Here is a 27,181-nt window from a genome sequence, read left to right on the forward strand (position 1 = left end):
TCTGGACCGCGCAGCTGGTTGCGTCCACTCACCTGCAGTATGAGGATGAAGTAGTCCACGGGCTTGTTCCTGTGGAAGAGGTAGTGCTCCGCCGCCCGCTTGTTCTTCTCGTCGTACTTCAGCTCCTGGATGACGTGGGGGTGCTTCAGCAAGCGCAGCAGAATCTTTTCTGACATTTGCACCGGAGCGAACGGGTCGACCTCTGAGGAAACCAGAGAGAGAGAGAAGGAGACGTCAACTAGGGCCAGATACCAATACACAGAGCATCGGTGTCTGAGAGTCCAACAATAGTGCTTTATTTACAATTGATCAAAGTAGTTTCATCTTTCCTTTTTATTATCTGATCTCATTGACAACTTATGGGCGATAGTTGGTCGTTGCTGTTCGGGTCACGGTGCTACGTTCTTACTGTAGAGGCTCATGTTCTCTCATCTAAGTCATCTTTATTTCTGTTACTGCTCTAATGACCTACTAGTGAGATGTTCTGTTTCTGGTCCCCTAACACCACTCAAAATACTGCTGAAGCTCTGTGGCGTGACATCCTTCTTTTTACTGACAGAGCTGAGCAAGTAGCCTTCAATGTCAATTGTACGTCAATTTTACGTACATTTTCTGTCAATTTTTCCATCAATTTTACGTCAATTTTACGTAAATTTTACGTAAATTTTATGTCAATTTTATGTCAATTTTATGTCAATTTTATGTCAATTTTATGTCAATTTTTTCATAAATTTTACGTACATTTTATGTCAATTTTATGTCAATTACGCTGAAATCTCATGATTTCATTGCATTTGTCAGGTTGAGTTCTTGATAGTTTGATGAATCATTAAAAACTAAAATGTTTTCACACGTTTCTTCATGTTGTATTTTCCTGATTGTTCTCCTGCTCTACCTTCTGTCTGTTCATCACCTGCTGCTTGTTGCTCTTCCTGAGACTTGTTCCGATGAATCTTTTTATTTGTGGAGCTTATTAAGGACAGGCGGTGTCGTATTGACTGTTGTGATTTTGGGCTGTATAGATTTAAGAAAGAAAATGTTTTGCTCTGACTTTGAAACATCATTTCTGGTCCGCTTCAACCGCCTACCGGGCCGATCGGCTCCGTCATCTGAGCGGCGGTGATATGTGTCAGCTGGCTGCTGGCTCCACCACCAGGAACTAAACTCCCTAATAGCCTTTAGAGGAACTTAATCAACGCTTAGCTGCTAGGTCAAAGTTCTGAAGCAAATCCAACTGCAGCGAGACGCAGTCGGCTGCTGCTGCTGCTGCTGCTGCTGCTGCTGCTGCTGGAGCGCCGGGCCTTCGGCGGCCTCCTCGGAAATCCATTTCCCGAGGGAAAGCGGGTGAAATATTTCACATTTTACACTAAGCATGTTGACTTGTGTGAGAACCCCGATCATAGGCCAAAAAAAATGCCGGGATGTGATGTCACCGAGGAACGCGTGTAAACAGGGTGGTGTTTTTAAAGCTGTGAGCTAAGATCTCAACATGCAACCCTCAGAGCACGACACGCAAGCAAATAGACGGCTGAGCTTTCTGCACAGACATCCCGCACCGCGCTCCCGAGAGGCCTTCACACACACACACACACACACACACACACACACACACACACACACACACACTCGTTGTGAGTCCTCACACAACTCATTCCCTCACACACACACACACACACACACACACACACACACATACACAAACAACAGATACTCATTCTACACACATACTCACTCCTCCCTGCACCCACTTGCCCAAAGCCCATATGGGCACATGCTCTCTCTCACACACACACACACACACACACACACACACACACACACACACACACACACAGTGGGGGGGTGAGGGCACACTGGGGGAAGACAAGCAGAAACGCAGCCCACTTGCCTGTTGCCAGGAAACGCAGGGTAGCCAGCAGAAGCTGAGGTGATATTTTAACTTTCATTTCATTGTCGGTCGGCTTGAAGGCGGAGAAATCCTGCTTCCTCTCCCGATGGGTGATTTTCTTCTTGGTCTTGTTGTCGGCTGAGGAGGGGAAGATGAAAAGCACGGAGCGTAAGACGCAAACTTAAAGCTGTTTGTGCAACAACAACAACAACAACAACAACAACAACAACAACACCAACAGGTCGGTCCACGGCGCTCCACAGACGGTGAGCGGCTCCTCCCGGGTCGCCGGGTGACTAAACTGCAGTTACCCAAAAGCTTATTTGCTTTTTCCGGAAATGTAGCCGCGGCGTTCTTCTCAGAACTAAAAGAGAGCTATAGGGGGCTACGTTGTTAGCTTAGCGCATTCTTAACATTACTTAAAGCCATATGCATTAGGGCAACAAATAGAGTGGCACGTACTCCATGTCTGCAGGACGTCTGATACCGCTAGAGGTGCAACAACACGGTCCGCTCAGGGTCCGGTACCAAACGTGAACCAGGGTTTTCACTTTGACGGGGAGGAGACGTTCACGGAAATATTAAGGAAAGCAAAGAGTGACGGTAGGAAACATCTGTCCCTCCCATGTGAGCAATAACTCTCGTTACCTTAGATACCGTAGGTGTTAAATATAAGAATGTCTTTAATGAAAAACATGAAGCGGATCTGAAGAATAACACAAATCTAGTTGGAGTAATAATCTCAAAACACCTCAGCTAATTGAAACCCTAACACACAAACAGATTGAGGATGAGTTCATGTTTGAAGCTATAATCCATATTTGTACATGAACAACTATCTACATGCATTAAAGAGGTAAACCCAAAGCTGCTCTCGGCTCAGTTTCTTTGGTTTTCCTGCTTCATGGTTCTGTCGTCAGCGTTGTTTCCAGATGTAGCAGACAGATGTTCTCAATGAATGCAAACCAACAGCGCTCCACCTGCTCAGCCTTCTCGTTTACACCTCCAGCAGACATGAAGCATGGAGCGTCAAGCTCGTCGCTAAACGTGTCCCGAAATATTGTCCGTTGCCCCCGGAGGATAAATATATTCGTCGGACCAATAGCCGATGGGTTCTGAGGATTGGTGCGCAGTTGGGTTTTATCAAAGCCTTGTCCCTGAAAACAGCTGCCTGCAGCATCTGGAAACGGTGCTGATGAAAACCCACGAGTGACAGGAGGTCCGCGGTCTGAGGGGGACGAGAGGAGAACCTACTGTACAAGTCGGTCTCGTCCAGGATCTCCGACTTGATGATCTCTTCAATAACGTCCTCCAGGGTGACGATACCCAGAACCTCGTAGAAAGGGTCTCCCTCACCCTCATTGTTCACCCTCTGAACTATGGCCAGGTGGGATTTTCCTAGCAAAACACACACACACACACACACACACACACACACACACACACACACACACACACACAGGTTAGGGTCATATACTGATAAAGGGAGTTAAATATTGGTCAGTGATGGAGGTACAAGGGAACAAACAGGCAGGGACACACATGGCTAGTTCCACTTTGATCCACTTTAATATCAAGTATCCAGGATAAACACTTTGTGTTTTATAATCAGAACAATTCATCCGTCATGTCAGACAGTGTTTTGGCTGTCATGTCGGGTCACAGAGCCGGTGACATGAAGCGATGACCGGGGATGCAGCAGCAGGACGACGGTAGTCCAAGTGTTAACAGTGCCAGCGGAAACAAGAGAGACGGACAGACGGACAGTCAAACGGTCTACATTTCATCACACGAGTCCCCCCCCAGCCCCCCCCCCCCCCCTCTACATCTGTGTTCCCAGGATCCTCCTGTGAGCCTCACCGACTGGAAAGAAAGAAAAGAAACAAACTGCCGTGTATGTGGAGAATACCGTCAAGCAAAACGCTAAACAAATTCTCTGCCTTTTTCTCAGCTTGTGATCATTTAAAAGGAATTTTCCAGAGGCCCGGTCTAATATTAGCCCCTGCAAAATGAAGTTTCCATTCCGCCCCGGCGATATTCTCACCGAGCGGAGGAGCGGACCGGCTGAAGCCTCTGCTGCGTGATCAGATTGTCTCGGAATGGGCCGTTTGCGTGCAGATACACCTCGCCGTCAATAATGGAGGACGTCGGTGTGCGTGCACGTGTGTCAGAGTGGTGCACGAGTGTGTGTGTGTGTGTGTGTGTGTGTGTATCTGGAGAACACAGGTGCATCACTGAGTCAGTGTTCGCATGCTGTTCCAGCTGATGTCGGCTGCCTCGGTGCAGGACTGAGTGCTGATCACCGTTGAGTGTTTTATTGCACTGCAGCTCAGCGCTCCCTCCTCAGCTCACTGAGGCTGATGTGAGAACGTTGTGTAGACACACAGCTGAGGCTTTCAAGAGATGTACTCAGATTACACCGAACAGGGTAACGAGAGGGTATTAATAATGTAAACACCAGAAATCCACCGTTAAGAGGAAGAGTCTGCAAAGCAGCAGACGATATCCAGGAGTTGTTTTCAAAGCACTTGTGTTGAGACGTCAATGACATGCGGAGCGCCGCTTGATCGCTGAGGGTTAGAAACAAAGATGGAGCCTCGATGGGCTGAAGCCATCCGGCCGCAGAAGACCGTCAGTCAGCAATTACTCTAAACCACGCAGAGAGGGAAACGGATCGATGCTCGCTTCCTCCTCCAGGCTTCCACATGTGGGCTTCTAGACACAGAGTGTTGTGTTTCATCTTAAAAGTATGAACTGAACATAAAGTGATTTAAGTGAATTTTAAACTGTTTTGTTTTCAGCAAGAATCAACTCGTTTCACGATGTTTTCTGTATCGAGTGACATTTAAAGGAAAGAGTTTAACAGTAATCCTCTTCTTCCTTTATCAGATGAGAAGATCTTTTCCACTTTAATGTCCGCACTGTAAACATGAAGCTACCGTCAGCAGCCTCTTAGCCTAGCTTAGCACAGAGACTAGAGACAGCTAGTCTAACTAAGTCCACCTACCAGCACCAGTTAGCATGTTACATCTTATAATAGCGTGTGGTTTTATGAGAGCATGCACTGAACCATTTCTTTAGGGACTATCGTCCTCCAAACCTCACGGTGTCGAAAAGACTCAAAGCAAACGAACCAACGAGACGCAGCGTGTTGATTGAGCTTTAGAGGCACTAGTGGGCTGTTTTCCCGTTTCCTGTCTTTGTGCTAAGCTAAGCTAAGCTAAGCTAAACAGCTGCTGGCTTTAGCTGCATGTTCATCGAACAGCCATGACTCTCTGCAACAAAACAAATAAGTGAATAACTGTTGTTATAAGAAACAGAAGCAAGAATTAACACCGAATCATTTTAAAACCACGTCGATGTGTTCAGCCTCCATCTACGCACAAATGATTAAATAAATAAATGAATGTTTGTAGTACAATTATCAAAACTAAACATATGCATGGTTATGATCTCCTCTATATATACACCCACCTGTTATCACATGACTGAAGTCTCAAACGTAGGTCATGTGACAACAGAGTGTTGAGATTATGAGCGTAACATTCACAGCATGTAGACAATATATCTAATATATATCTAATATATATATATCTAATATAACAATATATCTAATATATATATCTAATATAACAATATATCTAATATATATATCTAATATAACAATATATCTAATATATATATATATCTAATATATATATATATATCTAATATAACAATATATCTAATATATATATATATCTAATATAACAATATATCTAATATATATATCTAATATAACAATATATCTAATATATATATCTAATATAACAATATATCTAATATATATCTAATATAACAATATATCTAATATATATATCTAATATAACAATATATCTAATATATATATATATAATATAACAATATATCTAATATATATCTAATATAACAATATATCTAATATATATATCTAATATATATCTACTATAACAATATATCTAATATATATATATATCTAATATAACAATATATCTAATATATATATATATATCTAATATAACAATACATCAAAGCCTGCTGAATATCTAGTGTTACAGAAAAACAATCAATATTCCAACAGGGGAAAAGAATAAAACATGATTTATTCTTTCACGCTCTTCAAGTTAAACTCATCATCGTGTTTCTTAAAGTCAAGAACACGTTCGTTCAGCTGGACGGAGGACTTCATAGGGATCAACTGTGAGAGATGATTCAACAGCAGAAGACACTAGTTCACATGATTGACACAGGAAACGATGAACGAGACGCTATTCAGTGGAAATGACAGAGAAAAGCAGAGTTCATTCTAGAGTCTGTCCCTCGGGTTAACGTCTAAGCAGAAGGTCGTTTCATGAATTCCACACAAACACCTTTCTATTAATACTATTCTGTTTATTTTCTATGGAAATCATGAGGCCACATATTTCACTATCGACACGTGTCGAGCGAATATCTTGCCACGCTTAGTGCCGGGGCATCATATCGGTCCCTCGCTTGTTTGAATGACCGCTTTGATCCAGAGCGAAACATCTCAACAGCTGTTGGATGAGTTTCTGTTAAAGTTAGTACAGAGAACAAAGCCTACGACGCCTCTGCTGAAGCCCTGACGCTTCTTCTAGCAGATCAAACGTCTCCTTATGAAATATGTTCACATCTTCAAAGTGGATCACGTCATCATCTGGTGCCGACATCCACGACTACCAGATATTTAAACCCTAAAGAACACCAGGAGGTGCGTTGATGTTCCCAGGCTTGTGATCATCCTGTTGATCCTCTGACTTCTCCTCTGGCATCAAAGCTTTAAGGGTTCCCAGATTATAGGTCATGACACTTCTCTGTGTAGAGCGAAACAGGATTGCATTATATTTGTTGGCGGTTGATCATTAAATCAGCTTGATCGACGAACCTTTGAGCATCACCAGCTTCTAGAATGATGGTAGTTTCATGTGGTCTCAAGTTAAAATTATATCTAAAGTCTATTTCTGTCTCAGTCAACGTTGCGCACACACACACACACACACACACACACACACACACACACACACACACACACACACACACACACACACACACACACACACATCTTTTGCACAGTAGCTCCACTCACAGATCGGTTTGTCTTGCATACTTTCTAGTTTCCCACAAAGACAAAATGCCACACAGGCGACAGAAAAAATGCAGCTTCTGTCTTCCATAAATATATTACGAGACAATGACGGCCTGTTTATTCACAGCGCCTTAGCTGCTGGTGGGGCAGTGGGTTTGTGAGGGGGGGGGGGGGGGGGGGACTGGAGGTAGAGTGGGGAGGCTGACCCTCTGGACCCTCTGGACCCTCTGGACCCTCTGGACCTTCTGGAACTTGGCACCGGGCCGAGGGGAGAGCGTGTCCTTTGCGCGGCGGACCAGTCGTCTGGGGTCCCGAGCCACTATTGCTGCCTGACATCTGGGGCCGTCTAGCTGGGCTGAGGCTGAATGCATGCTGGGTAGTCCAGCGCTCAGGCACACTGCACACATCAGGGTCGGGGGGGGGGGGGGGGGTCAATCCACTTTCAATTTCATCCATTAAGGAAGCATGCTTTTTGGGTTGACTGAAACGCGTTGGTCATGAAAAGACTCTCGTGTTCGATTTCTAAAACATTTCCAGGAATAACGGTTGAGTCATTGGAGCGGTAAACGGCAGTTTACATTTGTAATTGGGTGAAGTTAGGACGCGCACACACACACACACACACACACACACACACACACACACACACACACACAAACAGGGGATTATTTTGTTTCCCCTACCAACAAAGCAGCAGATGACTCAGGTACCAGGAAGTGTTGGTGGTTGTGTGCATTAAAACCACGTCTGTAGAAGGATGAACAGCTCTACAGGGTTTTAGAAATGACTCAGGTCATCCCATAATAGTTTGAAACATAATGACAAAATTAGTTTGAAATCCACGTTATGTTTGTTTGATATTTTAGTCTGGAGACGAGCTGCAAGCATGACTACAACGTTTTCTGGTGATTCATAACCACATGGTTTTGTATTCCTGTGTGAATTAAATACTTAAGTATTTAGTATTTTCTCATTTTTAAGAGCTTTAGTGCAAAAGTATCAGATTTCCGGAGAAATCTTAGTTAGCATGTGCTTGTTATTATCAATTTTGACGATCTAATTATGTATCGTGATATTTCAAAATATGATTTCATCACGATATGATTCCACTGAAAGATGATAAATTATCATATTGAATTGTCTCCCATCCCTCCATCATCCATCCATCCAACCCTCCCTCCCTCCATCCCTCCCTCCATCCATCCATCCCTCCATCCAACCCTCCCTCCCTCCCTCCATCCCTCCCTCCCTCCCTACCTCCATCCATCCCTCCATCCAACCCTCCCTCCATCCATCCCTCCCTCCATCCCTACCTCCATCCATCCAACCCTCCCTCCCTCCCTACCTCCATCCAACCCTCCATCCAACCCTCCCTCCATCCATCCCTCCATCCAACCCTCCATCCATCCCTCCCTCCATCCATCCCTCCCTACCTCCATCCAACCCTCCATCCATCCCTCCCTCCATCCTTCCATCCAACCCTCCATCCTTCCCTCCATCCCTTCTTCCGTAATCCAGGGCCAACCCTGAGAACCTCCACTGAGGCCTACAGAGACCAGGCTGTGTGCTCTTTTCCACCATTCCCAGCTTATTTATGGAATGCAGCGTTGTCATATTTTTCCATAGCGTAACTCCCTCCTATAAATAGGCCGTACGGCTCGGAGAGTTTGGGTGGGAGTATGAGGGGTCAGTATCTGTTGTGGACACTCATCACTGCCCCCCCCCCCCTTTTGCTCTCCCCCTATTTTTCCAAATATTTGAGCTCTGACAAATATAGAGCAATGTCCGGGTGATGGGAACCCATCAGACGCTCTTTCTTCTAAATCTACCTCCGGAGAACATTTCCAGCCGCTCTGACCCATTTTTCCACTGAAGTGGACACAAACGTTACCCTGATGAGGTCCACATGTGGACTATTTAAAGCTTCATCTACATGAACATGTAGTCTGAAGACACATCAATAAGATAACATCACGTGTTATCAGGAGACATTAGCAGAGTCGATCTCTATGTTTGTGTTCATAAGTGTTTCCATGTCTGCAAGTATTATAGATACAAACAGATGAAAACATAAATAAGGGAACAAATTAACCATATCCAGTCATTTACTGTGAAGGGGAAGTGCAGCTGCTGCTATTATTATTATTATTATAGTTATTATTATTATGTAGAATTATGAGGAAAACCTACAAGTGACTCAAATAATGTGACGATGAGGAAGTCTTTAGTTCCCTTTCAGTGAATATGTTTTAATCACCTGTCAATAAGACGTCATGCAGTTTGAGAACTGTGTTGAGACTGAGACTGTGTTTCCCTGGAGTTCTCCTTCAGACAGACGAGAAGAGGCATCTCCAGCCGCTTCAGAAATAAAACTAATATTAGAATGACTTTCTGTATATTAAACGTGTTGCTGGAGATCAGATCATTTAAGACTCTTCTCGATGCACCTTGCAGGTGAAGTTGTGAGAATGGTTTTCTTCCTAAAAAAAAAGTCCGGCATGTTCAACACTCTCACAAGTCGCTCTCCAGCTCAGATCGTAACAATCGTTCGTTCAACAACAACCTGAGGAACGATCAACGCATCCGAACGTCTGAGACCACGACGCTTCATTCTCTGCTAAAAGACGTACAATATTCTGCTGCTGACACCAAATACTATCAGATGTGTGTGAAGACACAGCATGGAGTCTGAGACGACTGCTGCTGGTCCAATAAGGCCTCGAACTGTTTAAAATACACACATAGATATAGATCTATATATAGATAGATAGATCTATATATAGATCTATAACAACACATGATGAGGTGTTTAGGTCATCAAATGAACGTAGAGGAATAGAAAGTAGTCGAGACAAGTATAAAGGACTCGACAAGTACAAGTACTTCAAAGTTGTACAGTACTTGTGTAGATGTACTTGGGTACTTGTGGTCAAACAACACGTCTCTCCTGATACCGACTTATCAGAGGAACCAGAGAAGTTTAGTCTTCACAGCTCCTCACCGTCATTAAGGGGCCTTGGTCACAAGATCACTGCTGCTACCAGCCAGGGGTGTTTCACTCCACACACACACACACACACACACACACACACACACACACACACACACACACACACACACACACACATATACAGTACAGCCACACACACACACACACACACACACACACACACACACACACACACACACATATACAGTACAGCCACACACACACACACACACACACACACACACACACACACACACACACACACACACACACACACACCGCTGGAATGACATTGTTGTTCATTCAGAGAAGCAGCTTGCTGTCGTAGCTGGCTGCGTTTGTTGTTGAGAGGTCCCCTGGGTGGAGATTCCTTTGGGCCTCAGTCATCAGGAGAGGCATCAATGGGAGACCAGTAGGGATACATGAATGGACCCGAGGTCAGGTGCTGCTCCGTTACGCCAGTGTTGCAACTGCTGAATGCTGAGCGCGTCACACGATGGCGATGACGAGGACCGAGGGCCGCTCTAACGCGGCAACGCACGCCAACGAAGACGTGCGTCCATTAGGGTGTTTGGCTTCAACGCGTAGAACTATTGTTCTCACGAACAACGGCCAGAGCTCAGTCTTAAACCAGTCTTAAACCAGAGCTCAAAGCAGTCTTAAACCAGTCTTAAACTTAAACCGTCAGGGTTCATTACTGGAATCATAAGAACACACGTTTCTTTCTACACAAGCAGACGTTAGCGACGTATTCAGAGCTCTAAGCAACGACCTGGACTGAAAGTACACGTCTGATAATCTTCTTGAAAATCATTTTTGATATTTTTGTTGGAATTCTCATCACATTTTGACAGCAATCAATGAATCCAATCTGGTATCTGTGGCAGGACTGTAATAAACCAGTTCAACCATTTCATGTAATGGTTGGACGGGTGACCTGTCTGTCTCCCTGTCTGCCTGTCTGTCTGCTTCCCATAATGATCATTTTGGGGGAGGGGCTGAACGACACCACAGAATGACGCAGATGTGTCATGAAAAAGTGCAGAAATAGTTCAATCACATTTAAAGATTAAACGAACGAGACACCACACACATTTCTGTGTTACTGTGGACAAAACAAGGCAAGCTGTTTCTGGTGTTCATGCTATGCTATGCTATGCTATGCTATGCTATGGCTATGCTATGCTAAACACATCTCGACACTCGTTCTGTAAAGCAAGATTATGTAACTCTTAAAAGAAGAAATAAAAGTTGTTAAAAGTTGAATTCATGAGTAATTCAAATAGAAGCTGACTCAAATAAACAGGAGCTGTTCTGCTGCAGCCTCACTTGGTCTGATGATAACTTTAGATTATAGATTCTGTTTTCATGCCTCAGATAAACCGAGGTCCGGTTTGGTCGTGTAGGCGGAGGCGGACCGTTGGCTTGGGTTCTGCATCGTTCCACACTCGCTAAGCCCCGTTCGCTTTTGAGCAATCGAATCTAATTTGAGGGATTTTTGATTTTAAGCCCTGGAATAATTACACTCGAACCGCTCTTCTGTTGAAACGCTTCACATCACGGCGGCCACAGACACTCCAGCCGCCGCTCTGGAGTGACTTTAAGCTCGACCGCCGTCTGCATTTCAACCACGACACACGCGACCCGACCCGAATACGACAGGAGACTCTGGGTCCTCTAACCTCGGGTTATTAGGAGGAGGGAAGTCTGTGAGCGGAAAGCCGATGATCATTTGAGCGGATCGTCCACCGTGTTGGCTGTTCCATCCCCGCCTGTGATGTGTGTGTGTGTGTGTGTGTGTGTGTGTGTGTGTGATAAAAGTGCCATTTAAATGCAACTATGTAACTCGTCACCACTTATTGAGCTTTTTACGAGTCCATGCGGTGAAGAGTGACAGTTCATGATGTGTAATAAATGTTCGTTTGAAGTCTGTTGTTTGTTCTTTTAGGTTAACCTCGAGGGGAGAATAAAAAGTAGAATAAAAATTTTCTTTTTCAATACTTCCAACATTAAACGCAAGTAGTGAATATCAGCAAAACCAGCAGCGGTAATATGTCGCATGGCTTCACCGTCGCTGGTGACACAGAAAGCTAATTAAACACCTGAAAACACACATTTTTGGCAGCGAGTACTTGAAGCTTTAAAACTCATAATTAATACCTCAATAAAAACAATTAGCCGAGGCAAAATCCTTAAAGCTAGAATGAGCTAAGTGAAAGCTGCCGTGCTTTGTGCAACAGGCTTTGAGAATGTGGGTTATTGAGGAAAACATGAAACATCCTGCGTTTCTGTTCCACTGCTGGCTGCAGTCAGGATGAAAGCGTTATGCTGCTGTTGATTGATGCTGCACGGCTGCAAACGCTCCGACGTGAAACGTGATTCTAGTTTCCACCCTAAAAGACGAGATCCACCGACGCTGCCGACCGTCACGAGACGTCCTCGGACCGGCTGAACACAAGTCCCTCGCATGAGGACAGGAATAATAATTCAAGCTGGAGGGTCAGCTGTGGACGGGGTGGAGGGGTTTTTTGAGCCTGGAGGGTCAGCTGGAGCAGTGGCAGGGGCCTGCAGACCATAGTGGGGCTACTAGCAGCCCCCCCCCCCCCCTGTGCTGTTAGCTGGGAGACACCAGAGAGGCAGAGAAAGAGCCGGAGCACCGAGAGAAGAGCTCGGCCCTGTGTGTTGACAACAGAGCTGAGCCTGCAGATCTGAGTCTGTCTGAATGGAGACGTATTCAAAGTGCTTTTTCCCAGTTTAGCCTTACATAAGAAACGTCTCTCATCACGTGGAAGAGCAAACATGTGAATCGGATCATTAAAGGAGCCGACGGGACACTTTGTGGAGTCTCCGTTTCATTGCCGTTCTTTGTGTAACAGTCGGACGGCGGTGACATCAAACTGGAGCGGTGCATTTCAGAGAGTCGTGGAGTCGCTGGAATGTCTGCAGAGTGGAGCTATTTGTAAAGTGAAAGCAGCAAATGCACCCGTTGTTCTGCGACGTCAGTGGAAAGAGCTGTCAGACAGCGATCGCATGACGGCCGGTATGTATTCTTAATACAGAGATATTCATCACCGGGGTCGTAGGTGGATTTGTCTTGGCATGAAATGACTTCAGACTGCTGCACATTTCTCACAAAACAAGAAGAGAATTTTCCAAATGTCCAAACGTTTCCTTAAACCCATGAACTCCCACGAATAATGAAACCATCGGGCATCATAAGAGGGAGGCTAAGCTGCTGCTCAGCTCTCCTTGTCCTTTGATTTGTTATCGACGTGTCTTACGGCTGAAATGAAGCGCTGCCGAAGCCTCCGAAAAGCAGGCTTCCATCAGCTGATTCTAAAGAGCGCCGGTGTCTTTCGGGCCTGTGAAGGGCCCGTCTTGGGCTTTTTCCCTCCTGCAAGTAAATGGAGAGACTGGACAGTGTGCCCGGTGTTATCAATGAAGCCAGCCTCTTGGCTCTCCAAAAAGTGCAGCTTGGAAGGCGTCCACGGCAGGGCATTAGGCCTGGAGGTTTGTGTCGTTTGTAATTTATAACACTGAGGGAAATGGGCAAGAGGACAATATGGAGAGAAGTGGGAGAGAGGGAATGTGGGAGGAGGGGGATGGGACCGCTCGCTGCACAAGCAAGTGGCTCTGCTTCCCCGAGTGAGCTGCACAGAGCCTGCTTACTAGGCTGACCGAGCTGGAGGGCTTTCTCTCCGAGGCTCGGCCTGAAAGGGCCTTAGTTTCCCTTCTGCCAGTCAAAGTGAGGAGAAGCTCTATAGATGTATAGCCGTGGACGCGTACAGACCGGTGCAAATGCAGAGAAAACCATCTGTGGGAAGAGAAGAACGGCTCGGTTTGAAGAATAAATTAAATATCGACGCCGCAGAACACTCGCTGTTTGACGGCAGCAGCTTTAGTTCCAGAAGCCAGTAAATCAAAATGGATGACTTTCATCTCCCTCCTCGTCTCACTGAACCTCTGCAGCTCAGCGACCGACCGTCACTGTGAGGAACCCGACATTCAGAGAGGAGCTTCAGCCCTCGCTGCAGCACGGCGGGTCACCATCATCATCATCATCATCACCACCATCATCCTCCTCCTGCTGATCATCACACAGCGACACTAACAGCAGCAACCTCCCTTCATTTCATCAGAACGCCCACATTACCGCGATAACATCTTAACGACGTGACGGCAGTCAAAACAAACACGACTGCAAACTTCTTCTCCTCACCAGACGCAGAAGAGAAGAGGCTTCTACTGAAGACACCTCAGGTGCTCGTGGTGATGACTCTACACATGACGGAGGGAGCTTTACGTCTGCCAGAGGGTCTTTGATGAGTCCTTTCCGTTGCATTCTTAACTGTATTTCCCGTGAGCGCTGAGAGATCTGCCATTAACTTCTTGGACCGATCAATCAGCAAAGGGTCCCTCACAGCCGGAGACCACCAACCCGAAGGGACAGACCCGTAACGTGATCAACGCAGACCTCTAGTCAGACCTCTAGTCAGACCTCCAGTCAGACAGAAGCGCTGACCCGGTCCTTTACACGGCACTTCTTAGTCTGCCATTATGGTAATAGTTCTACCGTGTCAGTTATAAAGTCTAAATAATCTGTTTACGCCTCGGTGCAGTGTGATCTCTGTTTTGGGAAACAGCTTATTAAAAGGAGCGTGGGGGGTGGGTGGGAGGGGGTGGTTGCATTCTCGATTGCGTAATAACACATTTTCCTCAGTAGTGCATGGCTACAGATCCTTGGCAACATGTGCTGGAAGCAGACTCGGCTCCTTAACTACATCCACAACAAAACCAACAAAAAAGAAGCTCCGAAGCCTTTCCTTCAGGAATCATCACCGACGCTGAAGAAGAGAAGAGAGCCGCTGAGGAGCCCAGCAGTGAGGCGACGTGTCGTGGTCTCTGTGGACAGATAGACCAGTGTACATGTGCTGCAATAAGTACCTCAGATGAATCCCTTTCTGGGTCTAATGCGCTCTACTTCAGTAGCCTTTGTAGCTCCACTGTAAGCGGCCTTTTGATGCATCACTGAGCCGAGGAGGCCGGATCACAAAGGTCTGGATCAAAAGTCCTCCATGAAAGAAGTTCATACCATTTGCTCTTCAAAGTGAGGTTTCCTAAACACGTCGTCTTCAATGAAGGGACCCTGTTGTTGTGCTTTTTCTTTTGAAGACGGCAGCACTTTGTAGCTTCTGCTGGACCTTTTGTTGGGTCGCTCACAGGTTTGAGGCGAGTGAGCGGAGATCGTGGGCGAACATACAATACAGCGAAGAGCAGCGTGACGTAGCGGTGCAGCCACCCGAAGACTGGACCGCAGCTACCGCAGCGCATCACCGAACGGCAAACCAACGGTGTGTTTGTGTTAAATACCAAGTACATGGGGGAGAAAACACACGTAAAGTAAAAGTCATAATGCAGGATCAGACAGGCTTTGGGAACGCACTGCGCCTGGATTCACACTCCTCAACTGTTGTACTAATCGGGTCTTAACAGCCTACTCCATGTTGTACCAGAATCTGAAGAATGTAGGCCAATTCAGAAGCCAGTCTTTAGCACAACAAACCCCAGAGTTCAACCCAGACGCTATCTAAATCACACAAAAGTCAAACCGCAAAGTCACTCCAATCACGCCGCAGCCGGACACTCGTCACATGGAGCAGATGTGGTGATTACGTCACATGTGGACCTTCTCTGTTGAGCAAACCCTACGACGTCATAAGCATCCCGTTCTCCATATGTGTTAATGGATGTAACAACATAGATACACACAGCGTCACCTTTACATTCCTGCTGCCATGTTTTACATTCCATTCAACGCGACAAAAATCCATCAGAGTGAAGGTTTCATCGCCTGAATTATGTGTCGAAGTTCTGCTGATGAAACAGCTGTTTGGGTTTGGATTTTAAAAGCCGACATCAGACATCAGACAGAGGTAGTGAGATGTTCTCCGACGGTGAAAAACAAAAGAGATGAATGACTTCACTTTGACAGATGACTGGAATAAAAGGCTCTGAATCCCAACATCGCTGCACGAATAAAGATCGAAATCGACTGAGACGAAAAAGCAAAGACGCTTCAGCTGTGATGGATCGCCTACAGTACCTCCAGGAGGGTTTCAAGTCTCTGCAATGCTTTGTAGAAAAAGAAAGAGGGAGTTTTGGCAGAAGTATAAAGTATTCATGATTTGTAGCATAATGAGCTAAACGATGCAAAACAACAGGTGGTCCTTTAAAGTACAACAGAGGAAAAGTTACCAAGCAACAGGTTTCTACAACAGCAGCTCTCCTCTCTTAACGTATCGTATTATAATAACAACAAACACTCACTTACATGATGCTAATTATCTATTTTAAATATGTATATATCTTCATAAACCAGTCGAGGCTTCAGTCCCAAAAGGCAGCTCAGGTGACTGGACAAACGCCGCCTCCTGTACCGTAGAGTTTGGTGAAATGCAGACAACCTTTGATTGGAGGTAATTAGTCGAGCAGGCTGTGCAGGAGGAGCCTTGCTGAGTTCAAAGGGGAGTCCCTCATCAGGAAGCATTCAGTGTTCTTACCAACACGACGCCATTTAATCCCAGCAGCATTAGCACCAAGGGTTACCGGGCAAACACACACAATTTCTAGACATTCGCTACGCTATGCTACACGCTCTGCACAAAACATCCAGAGAGAATAACGCCGCTTGCCCGACGGAGTAAAAAAAAAAAAAAAAAAGTTTCGCTTCAAGACAAAGAGACCGTGAAGGCTGCTGAATCTGAATTAAGCATAGATTGGCCTATATTGCGGCAATCAGGGAACTAGTTCAAGACGTGCCGGGCCTCATGTAGGCTCCGTTACGCGGGGGACCTTACCCTGCAACAGTGGAGCATGTGTACCCTGGGCTGTGAGACACATGCACACAAACATGGCTTCAGCTGGAGCCTTTAACAGAGAGACGAGCAGGACGACTACACCAAAAAGACGGCAGGTTTAGTGCGTCTTTGATAGCAAAGCAGAGAGACACAGTTGGGGATAGAAGGTTCTTCTTGCCTCTAGTTGGGTCAAGTTCCAGCTCCACCTCTGGACTCCCATATTCAAGTTAGGCAAGTGGCCTCCCCTTGCCTAACTTGGGGGGGGGGGGGCAGAGAGCACACATAACCGGATTTGAGCTCTCCAAACATCCCTACAGTAGAGACCTTCCTCCTCTCACAAGGCTGGCCGCACCGCATGGGGGCGAGTGAGCGAGTGAGTAATGTTCACTTTCAGGAATATCACGGAGTCAGAGGGGCATCTACATTCCTGCTTCTGACTCCACCGCTCGCTTGCTTTCGGTCCCACACGGCCCACAGTGACCCACTCATTAAGAGGTAAACCTGCAGCTTGACAGGCAGCCCCCGGGTGACGCTAATTGTTGCAATCGCAGACGGGAGAGCAATTAATGAAGCAGGTCAGAAGTTTCCAGACGGGTGTCCGCCTGGATTACAAAAGCTCCCGCGTGAGTCTCACTGCAACCCCTGACCTAGGGTCCGGGTCCGGGTCCGGGTCTGGGTCTGGGTCTGGGTCTGGGATTCGTAACGTGCTCACAGTTGGGATCGGCATTTTATTATAAATGTTCATGGTCACTACTGAACCATTCCTGTTTTAAACTTTGAATCGGCGTGACCTCGGAGCAGATCGTACACCTGGATGAGCGTTGTGTAGAAGCATGAAGAGAAACCACCAGAAGGTCTACACCCAAAGCTGCGACCCGGTCTCTAAAAACAGACTTTTGTCTTTTGGTTGTTTTTTTTTCTGTAACAAGACTTCAGACGACCATGCAGCTCCGCAAGCGTCATCAAATTAATTAACAGTGACTTACAATACAAAGCACTTTGAACTGAGCGTGCGCTGAGACCAGAGCCAGATTGACGGGAAACTTTGACCCCGTAGCCCCCCCCCCCCCCCCCACCACCACCACCACACACACACACACACACACACACACACACACACACACACACACACACACTAGTTTCTTATGACGGCGAATTCCCTTCTGGCGCAGGGCCAGCCGCAGAAACACTCCGCCCCCGGACTGGACCTGTATGAACTGTGCTGCCAGTGTGATGCTGAACGCGCCGCGAATTTGTCTTCAAGTGGGAGGAAATTAAAAAAAAAGTGCTTTTTAGTGACTTCAGGCTGTTGTTCAACACGTGTCAGACTAGAGTCAGAGCCACACGACTCGGAGAACACAAGTTCTGCTACCGTTATGCAACAACATGCTGCATACCTGTGGAACACATTGATTACATCTACAGAACAGAACCCCAGAGGAGAGAGGGGACGAGACCGGATGCAGACGGGCCAAAACCAAAACCACCTGGAGGCAGATTGAAGAGAGTCTACGTTACTCGCTCCGCTTCCTGTAAGAGTAACGAAGCTGAAGTCCAGCACTGACACCTCATCATAGTTTACTTCTGTTCAAACCAAAAGACAAACACGTCGTGATCCGTTCACAGCATCCCTCACGGGTCTCACTGCTTCAGAGTCTCAAACGGGTTGGATTCAACGCGTCGTCCACTTCTGGTTCTTCCTTCTGCTCTGTTCTCGCCGCTCGGTCCTCGCAGGTCAAGATCAGCCACGTTCAAAGACAACACGTCAGCCGGCAGATGTTCACAGTCCAGTGAGGCGAGAGATACTGAGAGGATCATGTGTGGTGATAATGCTTCTGTATCAACGCACCAGAAACACGTCTCAGTGCTCTTCTGTAACACTCAAACGGATCGATAAGGTCAACAGAACTGTTGTTTCCTGCTGCTAGTCTGTAAATAGTCGACTGTGATGAAAACAACCCCCCCCCCCAACTTGTTTATTATGCAATGCTAATTTGGCATGGAGATCTACACCTACTTTCTGGTAATGGAGCTCAATGATTTGCTCTGTTTTCCTCCCAATTAATCCTCTTAAAGTAACGCAATGCTTTCCCCCTCGTATTTGAAGTACTGGTGGATCGGTGGCTGTACAGGTGTAGCCGTGGAACACCGGGTCGCCGCATCTCCGGGCCTCGAGGTAGACCGGACCAGCACCAACGCTACACCCAGCTGTGAGGAGCAACTTAAGTCAGAGGCAACAGCGTGGAGGGGGGAGGGCAACGCAACACATCAGGTAGACCGCGGGTGAGGTAAACATCGTTCTCAAACGCCATGCGCATACACACACACACACACACACACACACACACACACACATGGGGGGCTCGAGGGTGTTAGAGGCTGTTATTCATTATCCACACGACTGCATTCCAGGGCCGGACAAAAGGAGTTATCGCCACCATCATTCAGAGGCAAGCACAAGAGAGGTAAAGAGGGATTTAAGCAGGTTCTCAAACAAGATGCCCCCACCTGATAACCTCAGCACTGCCATTGCACCATTCCCACATGTCCTAATGCATTCACCAATCAGAGAGAGAGAGAGAGAGAGAGAGAGAGAGAGGGAGGGAGAGAGAGAGAGAGAGACAGAGAGGAGGGGAAAGAGCAAAAAGACTGAATGAGAGGGGAAGGTAAGTGGAGAGAAAGCAAGAGAGAGAGAGAGAGAGAGAGAGAGAGAGAGAGAGAGAGAGAGAGAGAGAGAGAGAGAGAGAGAGAGAGAGAGAGAGAGAGAGAGGGAGGGAGAGAGAGAGAGAGAGACAGAGAGGAGGGGAAAGAGCAAAAAGACTGAATGAGAGGGGAAGGTAAGTGGAGAGAAAGCAAGAGAGAGAGAGAGAGAGAGAGAGAGAGAGAGAGAGAGAGAGAGAGAGAGAGAGAGAGAGAGAGAGAGAGAGAGAGAGAGAGAGCGTGTGAACATTAACACTGAATGGAAGCGATGGAGAAAGATAACGACACCTCCTCCTCCTCCTCCTCCTCCTCCTCCTCCTCCTCCGTACAGGAAGTGACCAGTGAGGCTGTGGCAGGTGCGCCTCACTACTGATGAGAAATGCACAAACAACCCTTTTTTGTTCTTCCTTCACTATCAGGAATTTCTTGTGAAATCAAAGGGGACACGAGTTCTCCTCCCCCCTTTAACTCCTGAAGATCAAAGCTTTAGACATTTAAGATTCACACACACACACACACACACACACACACACACACCTTGACCTGTTGATGGACGGAGCAGAACAGGCATTCAATACTACCTGCGATCGTTCACCTGTCTACCCTCCCAAATCCAAGGGGTGGACAGGTGAAAGGCCAACACTTGACCCTTGACCCTCAGGAGAGGTGTAAGTGAGCTCTTCGTTTGGCATCACAACAACATATTAAAATGCAGAACAGGTGCACGCTACGTCTAGTTGTCTCACCTTTTTTAAACTCCTCCAGCATTGCATCCAACTTGGTGTCATTGAACACAAAATGTAACGGGTGGCTGTAAAACTTTGTGATGGTTTTGAGAGGGGTGCAATCATCCGGGTCCACAAACGCCAGGTCCTTGACAAAAAGCAGATCCACTATGTTGGACCTCTCGCCCTCGAAGACCGGGATGCGCGTGTAGCCGCTCTTCATGATCTCCGACATGGTGTTAAAGTCGAGGGTGCCGTCCCCGGGGATCATGAAGCAATCCCTCAGCGGCGTCATCACGTCCTCCACGGTCTTAGTCCGGAGCTCCAGCGCGCCCTGGATGATGTTCAGCTCCTCCTTCACCAGGTCGTTGTACGGGTCCGTGACGCGCAGCATCTCCAGCAGCTTCTCGCGGTTGTACACGGTCCCTATCTCCTGTCCCAGGAGGTAGTCGAGCAGCTTGCTCACCGGGTAGGAGGCGGGGAAGGTGAGCAGCATGAAGAACTTGGTGAGGAAGATGGTGTTGGCCCCGACGGCGAGGCCGTGTCTGGAGCAGATGGCCTGGGGCACGATCTCTCCAAAAATCACTATTCCAATGGTGGACATGACCACCGCGATCAGCCCCGAGCCGGCGATGTCGTCCAGCAGGATGGTCAGCGTGGTGTTCACCAGCACGTTCCCGAGCAGAAGCGAGCACAGCAGGTAGTTCCCTTGGCTCCGGACCGGCTCGATTTTTTTGGCGTAGTTCTTCTCCTTCTCCGTGCCGCAGTTCTGGACTATCTGGAGCTCCATGGGGTCCAGAGCCATGAGCCCCAGGTTCAACCCGCTGAACATGCCCGACAGGCACAGCAGCATGGAGATGAAGATGACCTGGAGCCAGAAGGGCAGCAGGAACTTCTTCTCCTCCACCACGATCACTTTGGTGTCGTCCCCGTCGTGGTAGATCCAGGTGTTCTCCGTCCACGGGTCGTGCATCCCGCCCACGGCCGGCGTCGCGGTGGCGATGCATAGGTAGTACGACTTACTCCTCTCCGTCTTCCGCAGCGGTTTGACCTCGATCTCAACTATTCCCGACGTCTTCCGACTCACGACGATGTTGGGCAATATAATGATATCCGAAGTCCTAATGCCGCAGGGATGCGAGCTGGACGAGTCCTCCTGGCTCTGGTTATCCCCGGAGGAGCTGCTGTCAAGGCTCCCCACCGTCCGGCTCCGCTCGTGTTCCGTGAAAGAAATCTTGGACCAGGTCTCGTTGTTGATGTTCTGCCCGTACACCCTTAACTTCACCCGAGAGCGCTCGCTCACGCGCAGGTAGCCCCGATCCATGAAGGAAATGTCGTCCGTGTCCTCCAGTCGGAGCCCCGTGATGACGGTCTCCTCGGGGGACCCTTCCTTGCCACTTGTCGGGGCGACACAACAGCCAGTGACAGTTAAGAAAAGCATCGCCAAAGCTCGGACCCGGTTAAGTGACGCCATTTTTGCAGCGGTGGGTGCTCGGGATGACGGCTCTGCCATATCGATAACCACTGGCGATCAACCGCCTGAATGAAACGGGCTGTTAAAAATCAGAGCCAGTCGGAGTCCGCCTTCATCTCCGCCGAGGGTTGCCGTGACTTGTGCATCGGGACCTGCTCGTTCCCACTACGTGTCCGACACTGATGACTCGCGAGCGCAGGCTTACGGGCCAACTCGTGCCTCCCCTGATGTCCCCGAGACGGGCGACGGCGGCGACCAATCGGCGGGGCCCGTTGGCCCGGGGGGCGGGGCGTGCGCAGCCTCCTCGGCGAATCAAATTCCAAAACAAGTGCACCTCATGTTAAGAGACGGACGAGACTCTGCCGACTTCTTTTAAACTCACATAGCATGACTGTACATGATTACATATTAGTACAGACAGACACAATAACATGAGCTACAGCGCAATGTAATGCAGACGTCATTATGTTGAGAGGCTGTTAGAGGCGTTCACTCAATACATGATGGTGTTATAATAATCTATATTATGATTAAAATGAAGCACTATCAGCTTGTGACCTTCCATCACAGGCTAGTGCCTTAATGTGGATCTACGTTAAACCAAGTTCTCCTCTTCAGGTTGTTTTATTTGAATAACTTTAAGAGGCCTGTAGGATTAATTAAGCATAATTATAGAAAAGTTGTTTTCTTTCCCTCAGCTTTGTCTTCAGGCTCCATGGAGTGTGGTAACACGGTTATGAACCATCGCCGACAGCGTATAGTTTCAGAGGAGGAGTGTATTCATCAGTGACGACTGTTTCATATCTATGCACCTTCAAGACGTGTTCTTGACTTAAAGTACCTCATGCAAAACTGGTGCAAAGAATCCACAATATTATATGTGCATAAATTAACGACATTCATTTTTATTGTCCTATAACAAAGAAATAATTAACATAATACTGCTGATATTAGTTTGAACACTTCTGCGAAGTTCAGACTAATGCAAAACCTGTCGATATACTGCCTAAACAAATCAATATTAGTTATATTACAACATAAGTGGCTGTTCAACGTTATGTTCACAGGAGTCTGTGAGTTTTTGGATCTTCTTATTTATTAGCCAAATAAATTAAATTCCAGTCTTTTCTGTTTTTCCAGTTGGAGGATTGACGAGCAGAGAGCATCAATAAGAGACACGATGATGAGTAAGTGATTTATTTAAATTGTTGAGATCTCAGAATGTTAATAAGGCACATCATAATGCATACTTTAAGTCGGTACACTCGAACATCTTTCATTATTCATATGTAGTATGATGCTGGGCCTGTATCTTCCCTCCATCATTTGCAGCAGGTAGCAGACTTTGTGCTGCAGCACCCCCCTGTGGCCGAACCTGGACTTGGTTTCTCCAGCTGAAGGACCAGCTCAAAAGGATCCACAATGTCTTCCTGTGTCGGTAGTTCAACAAGGTAGAAGTCAGCAGGAGTTTACTAACACACACACACACACACACACACACACACACACACACACACACACACACACACACACACACACACACACACACACACACACACACACACACACACACACACCTATTGAAGTATTACATGCATGATCATTCCATGCAAGACAGTTTGTAAGGAATTTAGAAAAGTTAATTAATAATTCTCACTTTTTCTGATTTCTAGCATTACACACTAATTCACATGTTTCTATGTGAGAGTAAAAGTTGTTGTACGCTGAGCTTTCACACACATGTTTACACCTGGTATCAGTGTCTTGTTCATCACACACTGGTCGTTCATTAAATTAGCATTTCACAGTAGCTGCGCTTTCATAACGAGACCAAAGGCCTTTTATTACTATTATCGCCAGCTAGCCGTGCTGATTAGAGAAAAGGACACTATTTGACCTCAGAGGGGCAGTCCAAAGGCTGAACCCCCGGACCACTGGCATTTAAAATAGACTTCTTTCCTCCGCAAAAAACTGTAAAATAACAAAAACAGAAATCCTTCAATAGCAGAATAAAATGCCACGAGTGATAATAGGACTTGGGTAGTCATTGAACAACATATAGTAGTGTGTGTGTGTGTGTGTGTGTGTGTGTGTGTGTGTGTGTGTGTGTGTGTGTGTGTGCGCACACAGGACGACCACGAGCACTGATAAGATGGCATTCCACTAGCTGAGAAGAGAACATTTCTTCCTGTTCAAGGTTCCCCAGCATGACTCCACAGTCTGGTTATGACTCCAAGACAGCTGCTTGACCTTGTGCGTGTGGATGTGTGCGTACGTATGTTTGAGTGGGTATGCGAGTGTTTGTGTGTGTAAGAACTTGCAGCATGCGTCCTGGCGCACACATGCGTGTGTGACAGTGTGTGCACGGTTTAGACGGCGGGGCTCTCTGGGTGTGTCTCTCTCACACACACTTGAAACCGATACGACCAAAACACACTGACCTCTAGTGCTCAAAGGAAAATCACACAAAGACATTTCCCGGAATTTAAGTTTGTGACACCGACCTTAGGTTTGGCTCCGCGGGGCTCACAGGGGCCTCCCGGTGGCTGGAAAGTGAAGTCTGCCTTGAATCTGGACCGGGTCAGGATGGCGGCCACCTCTCCGTCAACCTCCACCACATCATCGACCTGTGAAACACGCTCACGTCCGACATCACCGGCAAACAAACAAACAAACAAACAAAGTGCACGAGCTGAGGACGTACTGCGGGATGCGCAGACCTTGAATGTGTATCGACGGTCAAACTGGAAGCTGTCCTCCACCCCTGTGACGCTCCCGTTATACATGACCCGACAGGGCTTGGCGCTGCCTTCAGGGACCTTGAACAGGCGGTACGTGGCAGAGACGAACTTGAAGTCGCCTGTATTGCCAGAACAGGTAAAGAAAGAATTACGAAATGCATCGGTCGATCTCCAGAACGTAGCTGATCCACGGCTCAGGAGGAAAGAGTCGGCATGTAGTAACTCCTGATGTTCATCCAAACGACCTGACGCAGTAACACCTGCACACACCTCACAGGCCCTACATGGTGCAGCCACACAGGTGTTTCCACTTATCACGGCTAACTGGACTTCTGTGTGAGCGCGAGCAAACGACGCTCGACTGACTGACGTCTCCCTCACTGTCCTGCTAGTTTGTATTGCACCCGTCATTCTTATTGGTTCATGAAGTTTGGTGTCCTCACATAATTCTCAAAAATAGAATAATAAAATAGCATCAAACCCAGAACGTCCTGCAGCTCTCTGTTGTCTACCGTGATGTCGCTGGCTGTGACCAGCCGTGGCCGGCTGAAGCCCACTTCTTCAGCCAATTGCAGCAGATCTTTCCACCAGAGCGCTCCACCGATACACTCACCTGCCGACAGGAGATACACTGTGACATTGTGCCACGCGTCTGTGAGCTTTTATGGCAGTAGGATATTAAATTTGACGCACCCCACAGGACTTTGTGATTTTTAATTTCCTCCGTTAGTCTTCCACTGCTGTAGATGTCACTGAAGTACAGCTCGCCTCCGTCCTAAAGATCAACAGTCCAACAATGTATGCAGTGAACATCAAGCTACACAGACGAATGGGTTGAATGAGGTTGTTTAATGAGAGAGAGAGAGAGAGTACCTTCAGCATGCTGTAGGCTTCAGCCAGAACCCTCCTCTTGTCTGGAGAGAGATTCACCACGCAGTTGGAACTGTGGCACAAAATCAGCTTTTCAACTTCATTTCTTTAGAATTACAAAGCATGAGATTAACAAAAACAAAGAGAGAGTAAATGACTCCGTACATGATGATATCAAATGAGCTCTTTTCCAAACCCGCTTCTGTCAGGGCCTCGATGTAGCCCAGCACGAAACTAACGTTGGGCTTCTTGTAGCCAAACTCCTTCGTGTGGTAGTCCACGTAGGTCCGGGCCACGGCAAGCTAGAGGAGAGCACGCTGATGCATTTACAGCTGTATTTGCAGTACGAGTCTTAAGCAGTTCGTGCATACTGAGGAGCAGAATTTTGTCTATTATAAGAAAATGGCCATTTTTATTTTTCGGTATACATCATTGTCATCTTACTGTGGCCACGATGTGATGATGATGATGATGATGTCCATTACCTGGTCCTCGGTCATGTCGATGCCAGTGACATGGCCCTTCTCGCCCACCAGCTGACTCAGCATGTAGCAGTCCCTTCCACTTCCACTGCCCAGGTCCAGTATCTTGCAGCCCTCCAAACACTCCGGCACCACCAGACCACAGCCATAGTACCTGAGGGGGAAAAGAAGAAGCACACCCACTGTAAGCATCTGTGGATCAGGGGTCTGTTCCCGGTGTAAACACATCTGAAGCAACAACTGAGAGTGGGACAACAGTCCAGTGACCTGGCGGTGACTTCGGGGTGCACTTTCTTCAGAGCCTGGCGGATGAAGGCGGGGACGGGTTTGGCCGGAGCCACGCAGGCATTGCTCTTCAGGTCCTCGGTTTTCTTCAGCACCTTTCCGTAGTAGTCCTGTTTCAGAGCAGAAACGCTAGCTGTGGTCGGTTGCTCGCCGTAAAGCGGATTGATATCAGTCAGCGGTGCAATAATTGACTCGTAATAACACTTGCAAGCTGTGCTTTGGTCGGTGAATTCACCTGAAAAAGCATCACTCAAGTTTTAATACAAGTCAGTGTTGCAGCTAACGTTAATGAAAGCACTGCAATTATGCTGGCGCGTGCAGTGTAACAGGTGGTGCACGTTCTACCTTGACATCCACGTGAACGGTGGTATCAACAAAGCCTCCTACGCACGCACTTTAAAAAAAAAAAAAAAAAGGTTTTATACGTTAACGTCACGAAACGCTGCGTGACAGTTACTGTTAGCTAGCTGCTAACTGACAGTAACCGTTAGCTAACTGCTAGTTGCTAACTGACAGTAACTGTTAGCTAGCTGCTAACTGACAGTAACTGTTAGCTAGCTGCTAGCTGCTAACTGACAGCGCTGGCTAGCTACAGCAAATGAACGATTATAACTTTACTCCACAAGTTTACAGTGACACGGTCTTACGACACAAATGTAACTTTGACGTTACTATAAAACAACCGTTACCGTCTCACGTTAACGTTACAATTTATAAGGCTAACGTTACATGGCAAATACGAGACGATAAAGGAGACACGGGGCATGTTTTGAGGGTTTATCTTACCTGTTGTCTTCAGCCATTGCCCCCGAAGACTGAGTCAAAGTCCACACTTTCGTAGAGGAAGGCTTTCAGCAATGGTTTGCCCTCTGCACACAATTCATATCATCACTGTGTACAGATGACTTCCTTTTTTAGGGCACACCCTGTCCTCCATTGCCCGAAATCACAGCTGGACCCTGGTACCAAAGATACCAGATGTGACTGTGGTCAACGATCATGTAATAATAAGCTTCCATGAGAAGTCCTCTCAGCGTCGACAACA

General features: G+C 47.1%; 2 protein-coding genes across 2 annotated transcripts in view; both read right to left on the reverse strand.

The window, feature by feature from the left end:
• cnnm2b (cyclin and CBS domain divalent metal cation transport mediator 2b) overlaps nucleotides 1–21,928 on the reverse strand; it is a 29,588-nt gene extending 7,660 nt beyond the window's left edge. Inside the window, exons 1-4 of the mRNA XM_068729007.1 lie at nucleotides 20,306–21,928; nucleotides 3,143–3,286; nucleotides 1,889–2,026; nucleotides 33–202 (exon numbers count right to left, since the gene is read on the reverse strand). Of these exons, the coding sequence (XP_068585108.1) occupies nucleotides 33–202; nucleotides 1,889–2,026; nucleotides 3,143–3,286; nucleotides 20,306–21,797 (1,944 nt within the window). The 5' untranslated portion in view covers nucleotides 21,798–21,928. The remainder of the gene's footprint in view (nucleotides 1–32; nucleotides 203–1,888; nucleotides 2,027–3,142; nucleotides 3,287–20,305) is intronic.
• Nucleotides 21,929–22,939: 1,011 nt separating this feature from the next.
• On the reverse strand, nucleotides 22,940–27,117 carry LOC137886525 (arsenite methyltransferase-like). The gene is made up of 11 exons (XM_068729014.1): nucleotides 26,923–27,117; nucleotides 26,482–26,530; nucleotides 26,119–26,246; nucleotides 25,855–26,005; nucleotides 25,535–25,671; nucleotides 25,373–25,442; nucleotides 25,193–25,274; nucleotides 24,981–25,112; nucleotides 24,479–24,618; nucleotides 24,263–24,385; nucleotides 22,940–23,188 (listed from the first exon to the last, which is right to left on the reverse strand). Exons 1-11 carry the CDS (start codon nucleotides 26,937–26,939, stop codon nucleotides 23,081–23,083), a joined length of 1,137 nt encoding a protein of 378 aa, XP_068585115.1. The 5' UTR covers nucleotides 26,940–27,117; the 3' UTR covers nucleotides 22,940–23,080.
• Nucleotides 27,118–27,181: the final 64 nt, after the last annotated feature.

Source organism: Cebidichthys violaceus, unplaced genomic scaffold (genome assembly GCF_023349555.1).
Source record: "Cebidichthys violaceus isolate CVI_PGR_0920_01 unplaced genomic scaffold, fCebVio1.0.p SCAF_44, whole genome shotgun sequence".
Taxonomy (NCBI): Eukaryota; Metazoa; Chordata; class Actinopteri; order Perciformes; family Stichaeidae; genus Cebidichthys; species Cebidichthys violaceus.